Raw genomic sequence first — 17,580 nt, forward strand, 5'->3', positions numbered from 1 at the left:
CAGATGGGGAAACTGAAGCAAGAAGAAGTTATGTGCGTTGCCCAAGGTCACACAGAAGTTTGTAGCAGAACCAGAAATAAACATTTATCACCTGATTCCCAGTCGTGTAGTTTGAAATACAAGACTGTCATTGTCCTCTTAACAAAAGTGTTCATCTCTCCACAATCTCACAGAACCCTGTCAAACACTCTCCCTAGCTGGGCACAGCTGCCTTCTCAAGTCGTTTTCCAACAATTTACTCTTATTCCTGACCACCACCTAGCCACTGGCTCTCACTGCACGTGAGTAAGACAAGTGATGCAGGCGGGCAGAGGGAAGCACTTGGAAGAGTTCGCAGCCATGGTGCAGTCTCCTGTCACACCCACTATTGGTCAATTCAGGCCCCTGGCTCAGGAGAGCTGCTCATGGATTCGTCACTGACCCTGAGCTCTCACATAGCAGCATCTGTGAGCAACACTTTCTATCATCTCTGCTTGGCCAGGAGAGATTGTCCCATCCTGGCACACAACGACCTGGCCTGTTATTCTTGGCTGGACTACAGCAATGGGCACGAAGCTTTCAGAGGAAACTCCACCTAGTACAGAACGTGGCAGTGCATCTCCTCAGCAGCATAGACTACCATGAGCACATCCTCCCCTACACACTGACCTCCCAATCTAGCTCCAAGCTTCAGTCCTTATCTAAAAGGCGCGCCAGGGCCTGGGCCCAGGGCACGTCAAACAGCTTAAAGCTCTGGGATGAAGACCATGGTCAACAACTCTGGTCTCATGGCACAACGGCACTCTCGCTAATAGGGGCAAAGCTCATCTGTGCAGGATATGGGACTTTCTCAGGGCTGGTCTGAGACTCTGGAACGAATCCCCCAGAAGGAACGACCATCACAAATCTTCCCATGTTTCCACTCCAAGGGGTGGACACATTTCTTTGATCTGCCTTCTTTAATATAAATACAGAGCTAAATACGTATTAAAAACCACACTCCGAAAGCAAGACACTCAACTGCACCTACTTCTCTTCTGTGGGAGAGGAGGAGAGAATTAATACCACATGGCAGATGTTACTTATATTGCTTAATGCACTACTGGAAGGAGCTCAGATATTAGAGCAATGAGCACAGAAAAAGAACCTAGAGAGAATAGACTTGAAGAATAAAACAACTCATGCTTCCTCAGATCCCTAGGTCTGTCCAAAACAAAACAGAAGAACATTTTTCTGCCTTGCTCCAGCCGTAGTTATATACAGACCAACATCCATCGTTAGCCTCTATGCGCAAACCTTTCGATACAAAACCAACTACACACTGCAGTTGTTCAAGTTCACATTCTATCTAAAGGGGTGTCAGAAAACTGAAAGCATCTATTTAATATAGCGCAAAAGAAGTGAGACCTGGAAATGGCTCTCTGATCCCACGTTTATTAACAAGGACAAGGTTTATTCTGTAAAACAAATAAAGGGCTACCGGGTTTTTACAAAGAAACTCTTGTTTCTTGCGCTCAAGAGGGCAGTAGCTACAAACCAAGAGTTATAGCTGACTGTCCATAACTGAATGGAACATGCCTACTGTACCCCTTGGAAAATTGGTCACCGCATAAATCAATGAGGAAGCCATTGCTGGACTACCTTTGAATTCCTGTTGTTGCTCCTTTCTCTCTAAAGCCATACAGCCAATTAGTGAACAGTGGTTTGGGTGGGGATGGGTGGGAAAGGTATCCGAAGATGTCCTTCTAGCATTCCATTGCAATTAAATTGTGAGGTATCAGTAATGAAAAGCACACCTAAGACTGACCAGTCTGAAAACCGTTGTGCCTTGAAAGAGATTTTTTTTTTTTAAATCTTATTTGAAAGGAGTCAGGCCATATTCTTTGTCAAAGTGGAGTATTTCTTGGGGCCAGTATTTTAAGCCAATAACACCAAAGGCAAAACTAGCTCCTTGAGATTAAAGAGATATGTGACTAATTGGCAATGAAACTATGATGGAGATGTTTGTTTACTGTCAGTTTCACAGTTTGTTACCAATTTAGTACAAAATGAAGCTCAGGACTGACAGATGCACATCAAGTCTGCTTTCTTTGATCCTTCCAGGCCAGTAAAATCACTCCCCCTGTAATTCCTGTTCTCTCGCAGTGAGAATCAGGCTCTTACTAGCTATTCTGTGAACTAACAGACAAGAACTTCACTCCACCTCTGAAAGCAGATGGGTGGCCAAGTGTGAATCTGTAACGGTCTACTCTCTGAAGGCAAAAAAAACCCCCAAAAAACCCCAACAACACTGGCTCCAGACAGCTCAAAGGAGGTCTTTGTAAAATAACGTTTAAATTCACCAACCAATACTTTGCAAGCAGAGCTATGACGTGTCTCAGGAGACCTTCCCAAGGACATCCTGATAAGAATTACATGTGCAACATGTGCCAAAGTAGTGGGCAGGGATGGGTCTCAATTTAGCTGGAAGGCAGAATACAGTCTTAAAACAGAGACTCTGAGCGCAGGTACACTCTAATTACTCTGACAGTAAGCTGCTCCCTGATCAGAGTCTCTCTCTTTCCCAGCTAACTATGACCTACTGCAGAGTTGGGCAAACTACGGCCCGCAGGCCACATCCGGCCCACAGGACCGTCCTACCCGGCCCTTGAGCTCCCTGCCAGGGAGGTTAGTCCCTGAATCCTCCCCTGATGTCCCCCCTCCCTCGCAGCCTCACCTCGCTGCTCCTCCCGGGCAGCGCGGCAGGCTCCGGCTGGGCGGCAGGGCTGTGAGCTCCTGCTGTTCTGAGCAGCATGGTAAGAGGGCGGGGAGCGAGGGGTTGGATAAGGAGCAGGGGGTCCCGGGAGGCAGTCGGGGACAGGAAGCAGGGGGCAGTTGGATGGGGCAGATGGATAGGCATGGGAGTCCTGCGGGGGCCTGTCAGGGAGCGGGGGTGTGGGGCGGGCAGTCAGGGGACAGGAAGCAGGGGAGGTTGGATATCGGGTGGAGTCCGGGGGTGGGGTGGAAGGGCACAAGGAGCGGGGAGGGGGGGAAGGGGGGGTTGGATGGATTGGGGTTCTGAGGGGGCAGAGGCCAGGCTGTTTGGGGAGGCACAGCCTTCAGTACCCAGCCCTCCATACAGTTTCAAACCCCGATGTGGCCCTCGGGCCAAAAAGTTTGCCCACCCCTGACCTACCAGGTCAACAAACACGGAGCAAGGGCTACACTCAGATGCAACTGAGGTACAGAAGAGCTTTTTATTATTAATTATTATTAATAATAACAACAACTATTTTGGAGGGTACATCTCACTAATGACAGCAATAAACTAGGCATGTCTTTCGGAAACTAATAATGTACACTGAAGTTGTTTTTCATAAATGGAATATCATCACTAATTACCATGTTTGTTTATACTAGGCTACCAAATGCACTAAAACAAACACGGTAGTAGCTGACAGTTCCTAATTTACATCTTTATAATTGCAACATTAAAATAATTTACGAAGTGGAGAGGCTCAGCACTGAATCTTATTTGTATATTGTACACATTTAACATTTATTTTACAGTAGCATTCAAGAGCCTCGAACACTATATTCTGTTTTATCTTATTTTACAACCCCCCACCCCCACCCCACACACCTCCAAGAATGCCTGTGTGTCTGTCTAGCAGGGGGAAACAGAGCATCCTTCTGAATCCAGGGCTGGTTTCTGCAACGGTTGTCCTTACGCTGTAACTGTTGATTGCTCTCCTGTGGGTCAGCGGGGTATTGAAGTTGTGCAGTGAAGCACTCTGAAACTTTCGGTTTGTATGTGTGGGGTGGGGTGGAGGGGAATGAGCAGCAGGCTGAACTTTATGAAGAAAGGTCTGGCTCAGCTGGGGTCAGGGAATGTCCATACGGAGGGTCACTGTGACCACCATCCAGGAGCCAGATGGCTGCACTTCATTTACTTGTCTTAGAAAAGGAAGGGGAGAGAAAACTCTGATATGATCTTGGTCTTTTATGGTCTCTGACTGAGAAAACAGCTTGTTGATGGTGCTAAGGGCGGTCCCTTCCAGACCAGCTGTCAATTAGTTCTGAACTCACCGCAGGCCCCAGTCTACAAATATTTCTACATGTGACTAACTTTACTCACAGGAGTAACCCTCCTTGGGACCATAACTGTGAGTTACGGTACTTGCATGTGTAAGGATATGCAGGATTGGGGCTCACACCGTTCAAGGGAGAAGGTGGCTGGCACTGGGTTTTAGCAGCCTAGCTCTTTCACCCTTCTTTGAACACCCCGGTATAAAATGTTAGAACCTATAAAAGAGATAACAAGGGAGGAAAATCAATGGGGTCTAGTATTTCATCTTCTTTACATCAGTCTCAGGATCCAGATAATTGCACTAAGAGCCACACAGGTGGGCCCCTGCAATCATGCAGTGCCCCACTGAAGTCAAAGGGGCTCTAGGTGAGTGCATGGGTGGGGTCATGTGGTTTGCAATACTGGATCAGGGTCTAAGAGTAACAGCAGAAGTCTACTGGCGGGCATTGGAAAAGGAAGGCAAGGCAGTTACGCTAGATGCATGCTACACATCAAACCCATGTGAAAAACAACCTACGCCAGGAACACAGAGCAACAAAGTCGTCAGGACTCACACTCCCCAGGGATTCTAAACTACTCAGATATTTATTGGAAAGTAGGAACTGGAAGGCACACAGGACAGCCACACCAAGATTACACAACCAGAACTACAATAGATGAGCGTGCAATTGCAGTGAAGCCTGGTAGGAGTAAAACTGAAAGAAAGCTGCCAAATGAAGCTAAAAATGACCAAACTAAAAGCACAGAATTAGTGTGAGGTTTTAAAACCTGCATCAGGGACAGCAACAAATACTAAAGGGAAATACAGAGCTACTACCAAATACAGAGGAAGTTCAATAATACAGATGGAAAAGGGCAAAATACTCAGAACACATGCACTTTGTTTCATTCTCCAACAAAAAGAATGAAGGAAGCAGGCGGCACCACAAGATAAACGGTAATGAGGATCTGGGAAGGAGCAGCAGTGAAGTCAATGAGGCAGGTCGGAGATTACTCACTGAACTTGAAGCGAGTGGGCTGCCGAGGTGTAAGCGATCATGATGACCTGGTTACATTTGTTTCGGGCACGCAGAATTAAACCAAACAGCCATATATGTTTGGCCCCTGAAAAGGGCCAATTTCCAAAAGCTAAAAATAATTATGGGAAAAAACTCAATGGGAGGAAATAATTCAACAGAGACAGGTAACTAATGCCTGGGAACGGTCCAGAAGAACATCTTACTTCAGGCCCAAAGAGAGACAGTTCCTCAGCAGCCAAAGGGCTATTAGGGAGGTAGGGATAGCTCAGTGGTTTGAGCATTAGCCTGCTAAACCCAGGGTTGTGAGTTCAATCCTTGAGGGGGCCATTTAGGGATCTGGGGCAAAAATTGGGGATCGATCCTGCTTTGAGCAGGGGGTTGGACTAGATTACCTCCTGAGGTCCCTTCCAACCCTGATATTCTATGAGTCTATGATTTTGTTAAACAGCCCTCTTTAGGAGGGGATATGAAAGCAGCAATGCAATACAATGAAAGAACACATTAATACATGGAAAACCAGGGAGGCAGCTGGCAGCAAATAGGAATCCGATGTTAAAGAAATGCAGGCGATTTATGTCAGAAGCTAAAAGGTATCAAACTTTTCCATGGCTAACAGGGCTAAGGACAAAAAGAAGGAATGTTTCTAAATACAGTATGTCAGGAACAAAAGGAACCCATTCAAACGTATAGGTCCCCTCCTCGATGGAGATGTGAAAAGTGACAACAATGAGGATAAGGCAGAAGCAGCGTTCAATAAGGATTTCTGTTCTGTATTTGGGAAGAAGCTGGATGATGCAGTCTCACCATATAACGATGATGAAATACTTTCCAGTCCAACAGTAGCCAAGGAGGATGTTAAAACCTTGTCTGCCAACGACAAACATTTTTAAAACCAGTTTTTTGCACCCAAGAATTTTAAAGGAGCATTCCAGAGCACTGATGTTAATCTTGGAGAACTGGAGATATTCCAAAGGCCTGGAAGAACGTTGGTGCTTTGCCAATATTTAGAAAGGGCAATTGGTATGAACCAGGTAACCTCTGGTATGCTTACGTTGCATTTAGACACCCGTGGCTGGCCCCTGACAGCTGACTGGGGCTCACAGGGCTGTTTAATTGCAGTGTAGACATTTGGGTTTGGGGCAGCACAAGCTCTGGGACCCTCCTACCTTGCAGGATCATACAGCCAGGGCTCCAGCCTGAGCCTGAATGTCTATACTGCAATTAAACAGCCCCTTAGCCTGAGCCCTGCCAGCCATGGGTTTTCAATTGCTGTGTAGACATAACCTAAAGGCCTGTTTGCCCAGGATCCAATATCAGGCTAAGTCATGGAATGGCAGCTACAGGATCACCATGGAAGAGTTGAAAGGATGATAATACAATTAACCACCACCAATGTGGGTTCCTGGAAAAAACAGTTCTGTGAAAGAATGTTATTGTTCTCTGACATGAGTACAAGTGTGGCTGACAACAGGACCCGTGCTGAGGGAATATCCTGGGACAGCTGACTTAGCACCACGCAACATTCTCCTTGAAAAGGGAGAACTATCTAAAAATCAGCACAACTCAGATTAAAGGGATTTACAAGGGTTAACTGATCAGCCTCAAACCGCAGTTGTTAATGGGGAACTATGTCTAGAGGGGGCCAATTCTCAGCCTAACGCTATTGTGAAGGACTAGGGAGGTGGTATTACCTTGCTAGAGTGTATATTGCGCTAGTGAGACCATTGCTGTATTCCCATGTTGGGAAGGGTTTGGAGAATAGCTACAAAAATGACCCGTGGTCTGGAAAACGTACTTTATCATGACAGATTAAAGGAACTCGAGCTATTTAGTTTATCAAAGAGTAGGTTACGGGGTGATTTAAAACACAGACTAAATACCCACACAGGGAGTTACTCATAGCAGACAGCTCACTAATGTAGCAAACGAAGGCATAGCAAGATCCAATGACTGGAAGTTCAGTCAGCAAAATTCAAACTGGAAATAAAAATGCAAAATTTTAACAGCGAGGGTAATTAATTTGTGGAACAGTTTCCCAGTGGACATGGTGGATTCTCCATCATCTGGAGGCTACCACGGGATTAGCTGTCTTTCTAAAAGCTATGCTCTAGTTTGACCACAAATCGTTGGGCTGAAATTCTCTGTCCCGTGTCATACAGAAAAACAGACTAGATGATCCTGGTGTTCCCTTCTAGCCTTAAAATCTATTAAATGTATAATTTAAACATACTTAAATCAGCAGAGCCAGGTGTCATTCATTCCAAGGTTCTCAGAGAACCAGAGGAATCGTTATAACTGACAACCCACAGAAGACAAGTGAGGATCAGAGAAGGACATCATCTACACAGAAACTGCATTCCAGCTATTCTGGGTGGGTCTCTGCACACGACAGCACAAAGCCACAGTGGAAGCCTGTGTGTGACAGGAGTGTTGACACACATACAAAGAGGAATTTGGATTTTAATATTCTTGTACAGCATATTTTTAACCTGTAGGGCAGACCCTCAGCCTGTGCACATTGGCACACATCTGCTGAAGGCAACGGAAGTATAAACCCAAATCTAAGAACATGAAGTCAATAGACTTTGCCGAGTATTTGGCCTGTAGCTTTAAGGGTAGGAGGTTTGAAACGGGCTAACTGCTAGAGTTGTGTACAAGTGTGGAGTCCTTGTGACACTTTAGGTGCCCCTCCCCCCCAATGGAGTAGGAATGGGCCTACTGCACCATCCCAGAACTTGCCCTAGGAAGCATCACAAATCGGGGTATGCCTACACTGCACTTAAACCCCTGAGGCTGGCACGGGCTTGTGGAGCTCGGGCTAAGGGACTGTTTGAGGCTAGAGACTGGGTCGGGCTAAAGCCTGGGCTCTGGGACTTTGCAAGGTGGGAGGATCCCAAAGCCCAGGCTGCAGCCAGAACCTGAACACCTAGAGCACAGTCAAACAGCCCCTCGCCCGAGCGCCGTGAGCCCGAGTCAGTTGGCACAGGCCAACCGCGGGGGTCCCACTGCAGTGCTGACGTATCCTCCGACAGAGGCATAGTCGTTTACAACCTGCCCATATCACAGACCTGTTTCCCACCGCACCCGTCCCAGGGAGGGTGTAAATAAGCCTCCTTACGCCTGCGTGCCCAGACCCAAGGGCTGAGTAGCCCATGAAGGGGCTTCTTCCTGCCGTACGCAGGCAAAGAGGGTTTGGTTGTGACTTTGGTTAACACAGCATTTCCTTAGCTGCTGGAACAGTGACATGAACGCTCAAACCAGTTGAGCCTATGATGAGTGGATACGCACAACGTGAGCATGCTCTGAAGGAGCCAAGCCAGGAAGGGAAGAATTGTTAAGTGGAAGCATGGAAGAGACCAGCACAAAAGATAATTACTTAATCTGGGAGTTCCATGGGCCTTAAGTGTGACCCTTTAGCTGTTAGGAATCTCCTCCCATCTCTCACTCAGCACTGCAATCTACACACCAGCTTCCCCCAACTGTACATTTCACAAGAACATAAGACTGGCCCTACTAGGTCAGGCCAAAGGTCCATCTAGCCCAGTATCCTGTCTGCCAACTGTGGCCAGTGTCCTTCCATCCAGAAAGACAGTCTTTGTGAAAACAGAAAACAAGCAAGAAATGGGTGTCTATTAAAAAGCTGAAACAAAACAGAAAGACCATGAATGTTTTAATCAGAAGCTGGAAAAGACCAAGTGTATTTTGTTAAGAGCACGCCAAGCAAAGACTAAAAATCCCTTAACACCCCAGAAGCGCAATGCCAAATCCAGGAACTGTCACCAGACACAACACAAGCTGACAGTCAGCATTCTACAGTGCCTTTGGGTACATTATCCAGCCTCACTAGTGCCACAAAAGTGACTGAATTCTGTCGCACCAAAGGAAGCCCTGTTTATAAGTTTGTGCCCACCACGTTTTACGGAACTGTACTTACTTTAAGGAAAGAGAATAGTCATGCTTGCTTGTTTGACTATTCCTTACAAGGTAGCTACATTCTTTACACAATCGTAACAGGTTTTCTGCATCTGTCCGACTGATTGCGCCATGATACCATCTAGGAAAAAGGAAAAGCAATGAAGACATAAGTAAACAAATATTCAACTAACAGAACATTTAGCCACATAAGTGCTTTAATTTGAATCAGTGGTTAACAGCTTGAGGATCACTCCAATAAAATACATTGGTTATGTTCTAGAAGGCTGTCATTACAATTTGAGAGAGACAGGGGGAGTGAAGTCATATCTTTTATTGGACCAGCTTCTGTCGGTGAAAAGGACAGAGTTCCCTGTCAGCTTGAAAGCCGGTCTCTCACCAACAGAAGTTGGTCCAGTAAAAGGTGTTACCTTACCCACCCTGTCTCTCCATTATCCTGGGATCAAGCTGGCCAAAACAACACTGCAAGTTACAATTTAAGATGATGATTCCTGGGAGCGTCCAAGAAGGCTGAAATGTAAATCAGGATGTATATACCAGCAGAGTCTATATGAACCTTTTCATGCAGTGTTTGGTAACAATCTGAGGACATGGTAAGAAAATGATGGCACAATCTGAGGACATGGTAAGAAAATGATGGCCACAATCCTAGGATAGGAGAGAAGTGAAAATCTCTGGTCTCCAACCCACACAAGCTTCCTGCCACCCACAGAAGGGAGTGTATCGGTAGTTTAAATAATTGAAATTATCCAATTGTATAAATCTAACTGGGGGGTAAAAACTGAACAAAAACGGAACATCAGGATTGCTATATAATAGAAATGCTATATATGAAATATGAGAAAACATGAAAGAGAAATGAGAAATAGGTGTGCCCGTTTCCTTAACAGACGCGCTAAACCAAAGGCACTCTTTCTAAATGCACCTGTGAACAATGCAGAATGTTTTTATTCAACCCCCTGGATAAGTCTATTGGGCTAGTTCGTTTAAGGAGAGATTAAATAGTCAGGCATTCTGAAAGCTCGTTAATTACATCATGAAGGCGGGGGAGGGAGAAATTAACCCTTCCTCATCTGCAAGCATGTCTGCAAACTAAAGGTTGTGGGGGCATGGTTTCCCTAGGATTTGCCATAGAGGATCAGGTTGCACTAGTCCCATAATGCACAAGCTAAGGCGTTAGAGGAAAGCAGACCTCCCCGCTTGCACCAGACACATGATATGCCTGGTCAGTGGTGCAATGATGTGCATGCACAGGGAGAATCTCTTCCTTACTTCTGCAGTGCGCAGCTGACACCCTGATGCAGAAAATTTGATCCCTCCCTCCCTCCCCCCACCTTATCAAGCATAACTACAAAATATTACTGGCCTTGAACACCATGAATTGCTGCGTGCTGTGTGAAAAAGCATTTCCTTTTATTTGTTTTAAATTTACTACCCCAATAACTTCCTCGGAGAAGGGAGCGGCACTCACTACCACTGAACAAAGTCATTGCCGGAGAGATTCCCTGGAGGGCAATCCGTTATGCTCCTCAACATCTGTGTGGTAACGTTAGCCCTATGAAAAATCCTGCTAGCGAAATCTGGTGTAAGGCACTAAACCGAGCTTGCTGCTAGTATTAAATAGTCATCACGTCACCCTCTCTTGTTACACCCAGAGTCTCCACCAGAAATGAAATATCTCAACCGATGGAGGGATTAGGACAGAGAGCAGAGTAAAGACCCTGAATAGCCTATACTAACCGTGAAATGAAGTCACAAGAAGTATTGAGAAAGGAGGATGAAAATGAGCAGAAAAGGCTTTTCCCCATCAGATATTTACAGGTAGGGGATATTTCTCAGTAAGAATTTTAGAGGTTATCCTGATAGGGTTCTGAGAACTGAATTGAAAGAAGTGTTATCAAATGGATGAGGTGATCTGAGCCCAGAAGAAAACACAAACATTATCAGATTTCACAAAGCGACAGAACAATGGAATCGGGAAGGGTGCTCTGAAAAAATATCATTGCCATTCATCAAAAAAAATTAATAATCCTCAAATAAAACAAAACAAAACATCTAAGCCAACAACAGGACAATGCCCATTAAGATGAGATTGAAATCTACACACTTCAGCTATAGCCATAGGGCTTAATGCATACCTCCCGGCCCAGGGCAGCTGCATTAGACGTGTGTGAATGTGCAAGCCAGAGTGTGCGCAAGCGAGCAAGGTTTGTGCAACGGCTTCATGTGTGGGTTGCAACAGAGAATTTGGGCTTTATAATGTGATGGGAGAAAACAGCAGCCTGATCCGACATGGGGCAACTGCTGATGGCGATTATGTTTCTGTATCAGAGATAAATATTGCTAATGGGGCTTTGGGGAGTCAGTGTATTACTTTGCATAGTATAGCCATATAAACTAGACACCCAAATACCGCAGAGATTTCCAAAGCCAACTACAGGTTAGGCTTTAGCATGGCAGTGTGTCCTTAGGCAGCATTAGAATCTCAATGGATAGGTTTATTTTGTTTGCACTGGGGTTGTCTATTCTTCAAATGTCTAAAACACCCCGTCCCCCAACCCCCTCACACATGTCAAGACTCAGCTGCCAATGACATGACCAAGAAGCAGTGAAATAGCCCCAGCAAGTATGCTTGCATAAACACGTAAAACAGAAGAAGCTCTAGAGTTCCAAGTCTCATAAGGATGCGAATAAGAGACCCAGCAAAAATGTATGGCAAAAACACTAAAACTTGTCCGCATCATTCAAATGTGAACATGTATTTCTACCCGAGTAGGGCCTGTTCCAGCTCCCAGTGAAGTCAATAGAGAGACTCCCGTTGATTGCAAAGTGCAGTAGATCAGGCCTTTAATGCTGTGCCTTTTCACTTTGCACAATTGAATCTTCATGTCATTGAATGGCATGGTTCCTGATTAACGTAGCTAAACGGCTATTAGCTAAACAGGATCAAGGAACTCTAGATCTGGAATAACAGCATCCAGCCATGGAGTTAATCGGGAACACCACCATATGTAAACATGCCCGTAGAGTGAGGGCCAAATTCAGCCCTGGTGTAAGCAGCTATAACACCACTGAAGCCCAGGTAGTTGCATCACTTACTCATCCTGCCATGTCCATGTATTGCAGCTCACCTGCTATGCAGCATTACATTCCTCACAGTTCTGAGCTGGGCACTGGAGGACTAGAGTAGCCGCAATGGACCTTATTTACAGGGTGGGGAGGGAGGAAGGAAGAGCTCATCTCCAGTGAGAGGCAGGAAGTACAGAAGAGACATCATCATCTTCACTGTCTCGTTTTTTGCCTCGTATATGGGAGAAGCGGAGCAGTTCCACTCAATTTCTTCAGGTCTCTGACTTGCCAGGTACATGTGCTTAGAGGTTTGTTTTTCCCTTAACCCCAGGCATCTAAAAGTAATTTCCTGATTCTTAGCTGGATCGGACATTTGTGTCTTGCCAACATACCCTGCACTAATCTACTCACTTTATAATCTGAACGTGCGTGCACACACACACACACACACCCTGTCTCTCTCCACTTCTCAGCAAAGATTTAGTAGCAGATGCTGCAGAAAGGTGTCATATTTACTAAGACTCAATTTAAACCAATCATTTACGCTTGCATTTCAAGATGTACTGCAGCATATTTTGTAAAAAAAAAAAAAAAAAAAAAAAACTACCTGCTCACCTATTTTGTGATACGTTACTGTTGCTTTTAAAAAATGATTTGTTCATTTCAGGCTTGATCCTGGAGATGCAGTTATGGGAACTGAGGTTTCTCAGCACCTCACAGCTTCAGTCCTTTACATTTGCCAATTCACAAAATCCAGAAAGTTGCAAAGGGTCTCCCAGTTATTGGTGCAAATTAGCAAGGTGCTACTATATTCCCAAAGTCAGAAGCTGCTCCTTTGCAGGGATTCAATCTTGGATTTCACATCAAGCTGATGAACCAGGAGTCTGGTATAAATATCTGACCATCACCCAATGAACTGAAGACAGAAGTACAGCCAGATCTCTGGTTTTTACTTTCTATTTTAACACAGTTGTTGCATTTCAAATTATCCACTAAATCTTGACCTCAAATCATGTCCTGTTTTACTCGCCCACCAAATGTTCCAAGTTACACTACCATCCCCACCCTACTAAACTTCGTGTTCTTTAAAGAGTCCAAACTACTTAACTGATTCTTATCTAACTTTGTCATATGAAATTGATGGTAGTTTCTTGGCTAAAACCATTTAAATCCCAGAGGGAATTTTTATAGCCAAAGTTATAGTCCTGTAAAAGCCAGGGGTTTATAGCAGAGGTGTTGACTGACCCTTGACGGTTGCAGTTTCCTAGATTAGAGATTTCTGCATTTTCAATGTGTAGCCACTTGAAAGCTTTGGGTGATGCCAAAGGGGTAACACGACTGTGCGGATGGGTTGGAGAACCTGAGATGCAAATCCCACTTGCAGAACGTGCTGCCACATGGCTGAGCAGTATCTGCAGCAATACGTATGGTACCAGATCACTCTACCACTCATAACCACACATGCAGCTCTGCTCAGTCATCCGCTGGGTGACATGGAAGCACAGGGAACACAAGAGGCATCCCTGTAGTGGGAAGAGAGAGAGAGAGAGAGAGAGATTCTGGAGACTCTTCCCAGAGTGCCTTAGGAGCAGGTGTGGAGTTAATAAACCCATAGCTGATTATCACCATTGCTCTGATGACCTCTCCTTATCCTGGTATTGTAACAGGTCCAGCCAGGTTAACCCAGAGACTGCTCTCATCGATAGGTGGAAGGGGATGAATATCGGAAACAGTATGACTACTTTCTATATAAACAAGATCTTCTATTAGAGAGACTTTAAAGCAGGGCTTTTATTATTGTATTTCAAGCCTATCAGTATGATCGATACGGATAAAAATTTAAACACAAAAATGAGCCACTCACAATTCACACAGGTCATGAAGATTACAGCTCCAGAGCATCATTCAGACAGACTTCTATTGTTTCCCCCCTGGCACCTATCAGCATAATATATACACATTGTATAACAATTAGAGATAACCTAAAGTGAACCCTCAGTGCTGGTGACATTCTTGTTCCTTGTGTGCATGCTTAGGGGTTTGTAACAGCATGAAACACCGGGAAGTACAGGGGACAACAGGACCGGAATGCTAACAGGCCTCATTCCCTCCAGCCACCTGCCACTCACTTAGGCAGATAAAGAGCTGTGTACACACAGTGTTTTCCATGTTAACTCACATTTGTTTTTCCAGTGGCACAGCTGGATCTACTCTCTCTCCCAGGATCCCACAGAATTCTGGGCTGCCATGCTTGATGGGTTTGAAGCCACCTCCTGGAGCTCGGAGCTGTCGACGCCTGTCACTTGAAGGTGAAGGAGAAGACTGCCTTTTCTCATTCCCGTTAAACTGGGCTGCAAGAGATTTGTAAGAGACAACAGTTACCTCTCCAGAATCTACTGACAAAAGAATTCTAACAATGGAGACCAGAACTGCAGCATTTTAGAGGGCTTTATGCTTTAGAAGGAGGATAAATATACATTTCTGACATGGGACTTAGTGGTTTACCCAAGATGCTTAACTTAATATGGAGCCTTTCTGATAGTTCACATTACAGTCCTAAAATACTGCATCAGATAACTTAGTGCAGTTGTTAGACAACCATCAACAGTGCTTGTTTTCAACATTTGACTTGCATCTCCATCACAACATTGAACTGCTCAGTGTCGAGCAATTTGCATTATACTGAAGAGACTTAATTTTGCTTGTTTTAGGGATGTGATTCAAACAGAAATCAGGTTAGAGAAGATGCAAGAACCCAGTTCCTCTGAAGGTATATGGAATTCCTTGGACAATGATCCAGGCGAAAACATGGACAATACATAGTTATATGAATATATCAAATGCATTGACTGATCAGCAATTATTTAAAAACGCAGCCAGCCAGGCAATGTTTGGCAAGACTGTCTTGAAATAATGCAGTAAAATGAGTGACAAAACCAAAAACGTTATCCGCCAGTCTCTCCAGCCAAAGCAGAGCGTCAGTTCTGGAAACCTGTGATTTCTCACGGCACTGGAACATCAGTAACAGAAACCAAACTGAAATAAGTGCTCATAAAAACGACACTTAAGAGGCTTATTAGGGAGCACCATACCGTCATAATTTTTATCCAACCCCATGTCTTGATAGCTGTGGTCCTCCAAGGAAGAGGGCACAGATGTGGTCACAGAGGTTTTAATATCTACATTCCCTGCTCTAAGTTCCTGGGTCACTTTCCCTGGGTCATTCATCTTCCCCATAAAAAAGGAGAGCGCGGACTCTGCTGCTCCAGAGAGATTTCTCGAACAGCAGCAGCAGCCGCATGAAGCTGACATGTTTCACTGCCGCCAACAGCTTTCTGAATAGCAGCTGCAAAATGGTCCAGTCTTGACAGGCTCATGCTGCTGTTGCTGGACAACAGGCTGAGCAGCAGCAGAGGCACTGGAGCTGCCTGGCTCCAGATTCAGGATGACCGCACTGCACTGGTTTACAAGTCAGCTCACATTTTTTGATTTTCTCCTGGCAACAAAATGGGTTAAAGAGCTTAGTTAAAAAGCACACCTCAAGTGCAATAGAAATTGATGTCATAGGGCCCCATGTTTGCCAGAGAGCTGCCCACTCACCTCTGGAAGAGGATTTTTCCTTCTCTACTGAAGATCATGAATTATTGATTCTCAGCAGATCTGTGGATCCAGTGCAACACAACCCAGTCTTTCCAAGGGTTTGGAATAGGCAACCATTGTAAATTAAGAGGCAAGGATTGCAAACGAAGATCAATGGTTACCTGCTGAGAATTTCAACAGCAACCATAGGGAAACCGTCATATCAAGAATGTTCCTGGACATGCTTGGTCAGTGCCAGATGCTAAACACCCATCTAGTGCTCCAGGGCAATGGTATTACCATAGCATAAGTTTGCAGTGACTAACAGAGAGTTTGGAATGGTTTGTACACACCCTGCAGCTTTGCATCCAGGACACTTTGTTAAAGCCAGCCTGGATGACCAGCCTAGTCACCATTTAATTGACAGGACAGGAATCAGCATGACCCAGCACAGCCAGAATTCAGCTCACTAGGATACACAGCATGCCAGACATATATTTGGTACAAATCACAATTGCTGATCTGAGCCAAACTATTTACATATTCCGTGCTTAGGGGCTCTAGCCAAAGTGTCCTAGGTGTTATGCAAATCCCAAAAGATTGCACTTAACGAAACACAGTGAATGTGGGGAAAGGGAAACAACATTTTTTTTTCCATTTAATTTGCAATTTTAAAAGGTTTGTCTTAAGGTTTACAGTTGTAAGATCAATTCCCAAGTGCCCCTCTACCTCAGCATTATAAATTAGGGGCAGAAGTGGGTCAAACATAGCCATACATATTCCATGACCTATACAACAGGAAGATCTATTTCCTTCTCACACTGGAAAACGTACCATAGTTACTGAAGAATGAGTTACTCTCCAAATCAAGATGAAATAGCATGTGCGCATATGCCACAGAGCGCCAACACATAATCAGTTATTATTTCAACTAGGAAAGAAACAAAACACACGAAGCTGCGGTAAAATGGATATTTTCTCTCTACTGGGACTCTGTGAAATATAACGAACAAGTTTTATGCCTCCAGCCAACAAGAAATATCCTTAAATAAATATTTTATTTATCCTAGCCAAAAAGAGAGACAACCTACCACTAAACGGTAATATTGTTATAGCAATGCGGTATTTAAAATCAGTGTCTAACATTCCTTGTGCAAAAATCCTGTTTAAGTTTCAGAGGAACTTGCAGATTCTGTTTCTGGCTGGAGGCCTTAGGCATCTGATTCGGGCACCTGGCCAGCGTGTGTCTGTGTGCGTGGAGGCAGTACAAGCTTCCCAGCTAGAGCGGCTTGAAAGTTTTAATTTCTGTTTCGCAGGAAATTTGGGGGGTGGAGGGGAAGGAGAGCTTTAATGGATGTGTTATTAATACGTAAGAATATTCTAACCTATACAGTATGTGTAGATTCATAGATATTAAGGTCAGAAGGGACCATTGTGATCATCTAGTCTGACCTCCTGCACAACGCAGGCCACAGAATCTCACCTACCCACTCCTGCGAAAAACCTCTCACCTATGTCTGAGCTATTGAAGTCCTCAAATCGTGGTTTAAAGACTTCAAGGAGCAGAGAATCCTCCAGCAAGTGACCCGTGCCCCATGCTACAGAGGAAGGCGAAAAACCTCCAGGGCCTCTTCCAATCTGCCCTGGAGGAAAAGACGTATCTGGATGAGGAAATAAGATTTGCGCATGGAAGTTTGGGCACCGATATAAATACTCAGGATAATGCCATGACCCTATAAGAGGGCGAACCACCATGTGGAGAGGATTCTTTTTCCTTTTCTTTACCCTTAAGGACTCTCTTGTTTTGGCGATCAGCTCAGCTTTTGCAATACAGTTTAACGACTAAACACCCACCCTGATCGCCACCATCTCAGGAGTGGAGGAACCTGGATCATCAAACGCATTGGGCATGCCAGAGACCAGGCTGGTCCT

The 17,580-nt window shown here is 44.9% G+C and overlaps 1 protein-coding gene across 1 annotated transcript in view; it reads right to left on the reverse strand.

Moving 5' to 3' along the window:
• The window catches only part of SHB (SH2 domain containing adaptor protein B), a 146,569-nt gene that overhangs the window by 29,884 nt on the left and 99,105 nt on the right, over window positions 1–17,580 (reverse strand). The window contains exons 4-5 of the mRNA XM_048850381.2: window positions 14,249–14,420; window positions 9,002–9,121 (exon numbers count right to left, since the gene is read on the reverse strand). Coding sequence (XP_048706338.1) covers window positions 9,002–9,121; window positions 14,249–14,420 — 292 coding nt within the window. The remainder of the gene's footprint in view (window positions 1–9,001; window positions 9,122–14,248; window positions 14,421–17,580) is intronic.

This window comes from Caretta caretta, chromosome 5 (genome assembly GCF_965140235.1).
Source record: "Caretta caretta isolate rCarCar2 chromosome 5, rCarCar1.hap1, whole genome shotgun sequence".
NCBI classification, from domain to species: domain Eukaryota; kingdom Metazoa; phylum Chordata; order Testudines; family Cheloniidae; genus Caretta; species Caretta caretta.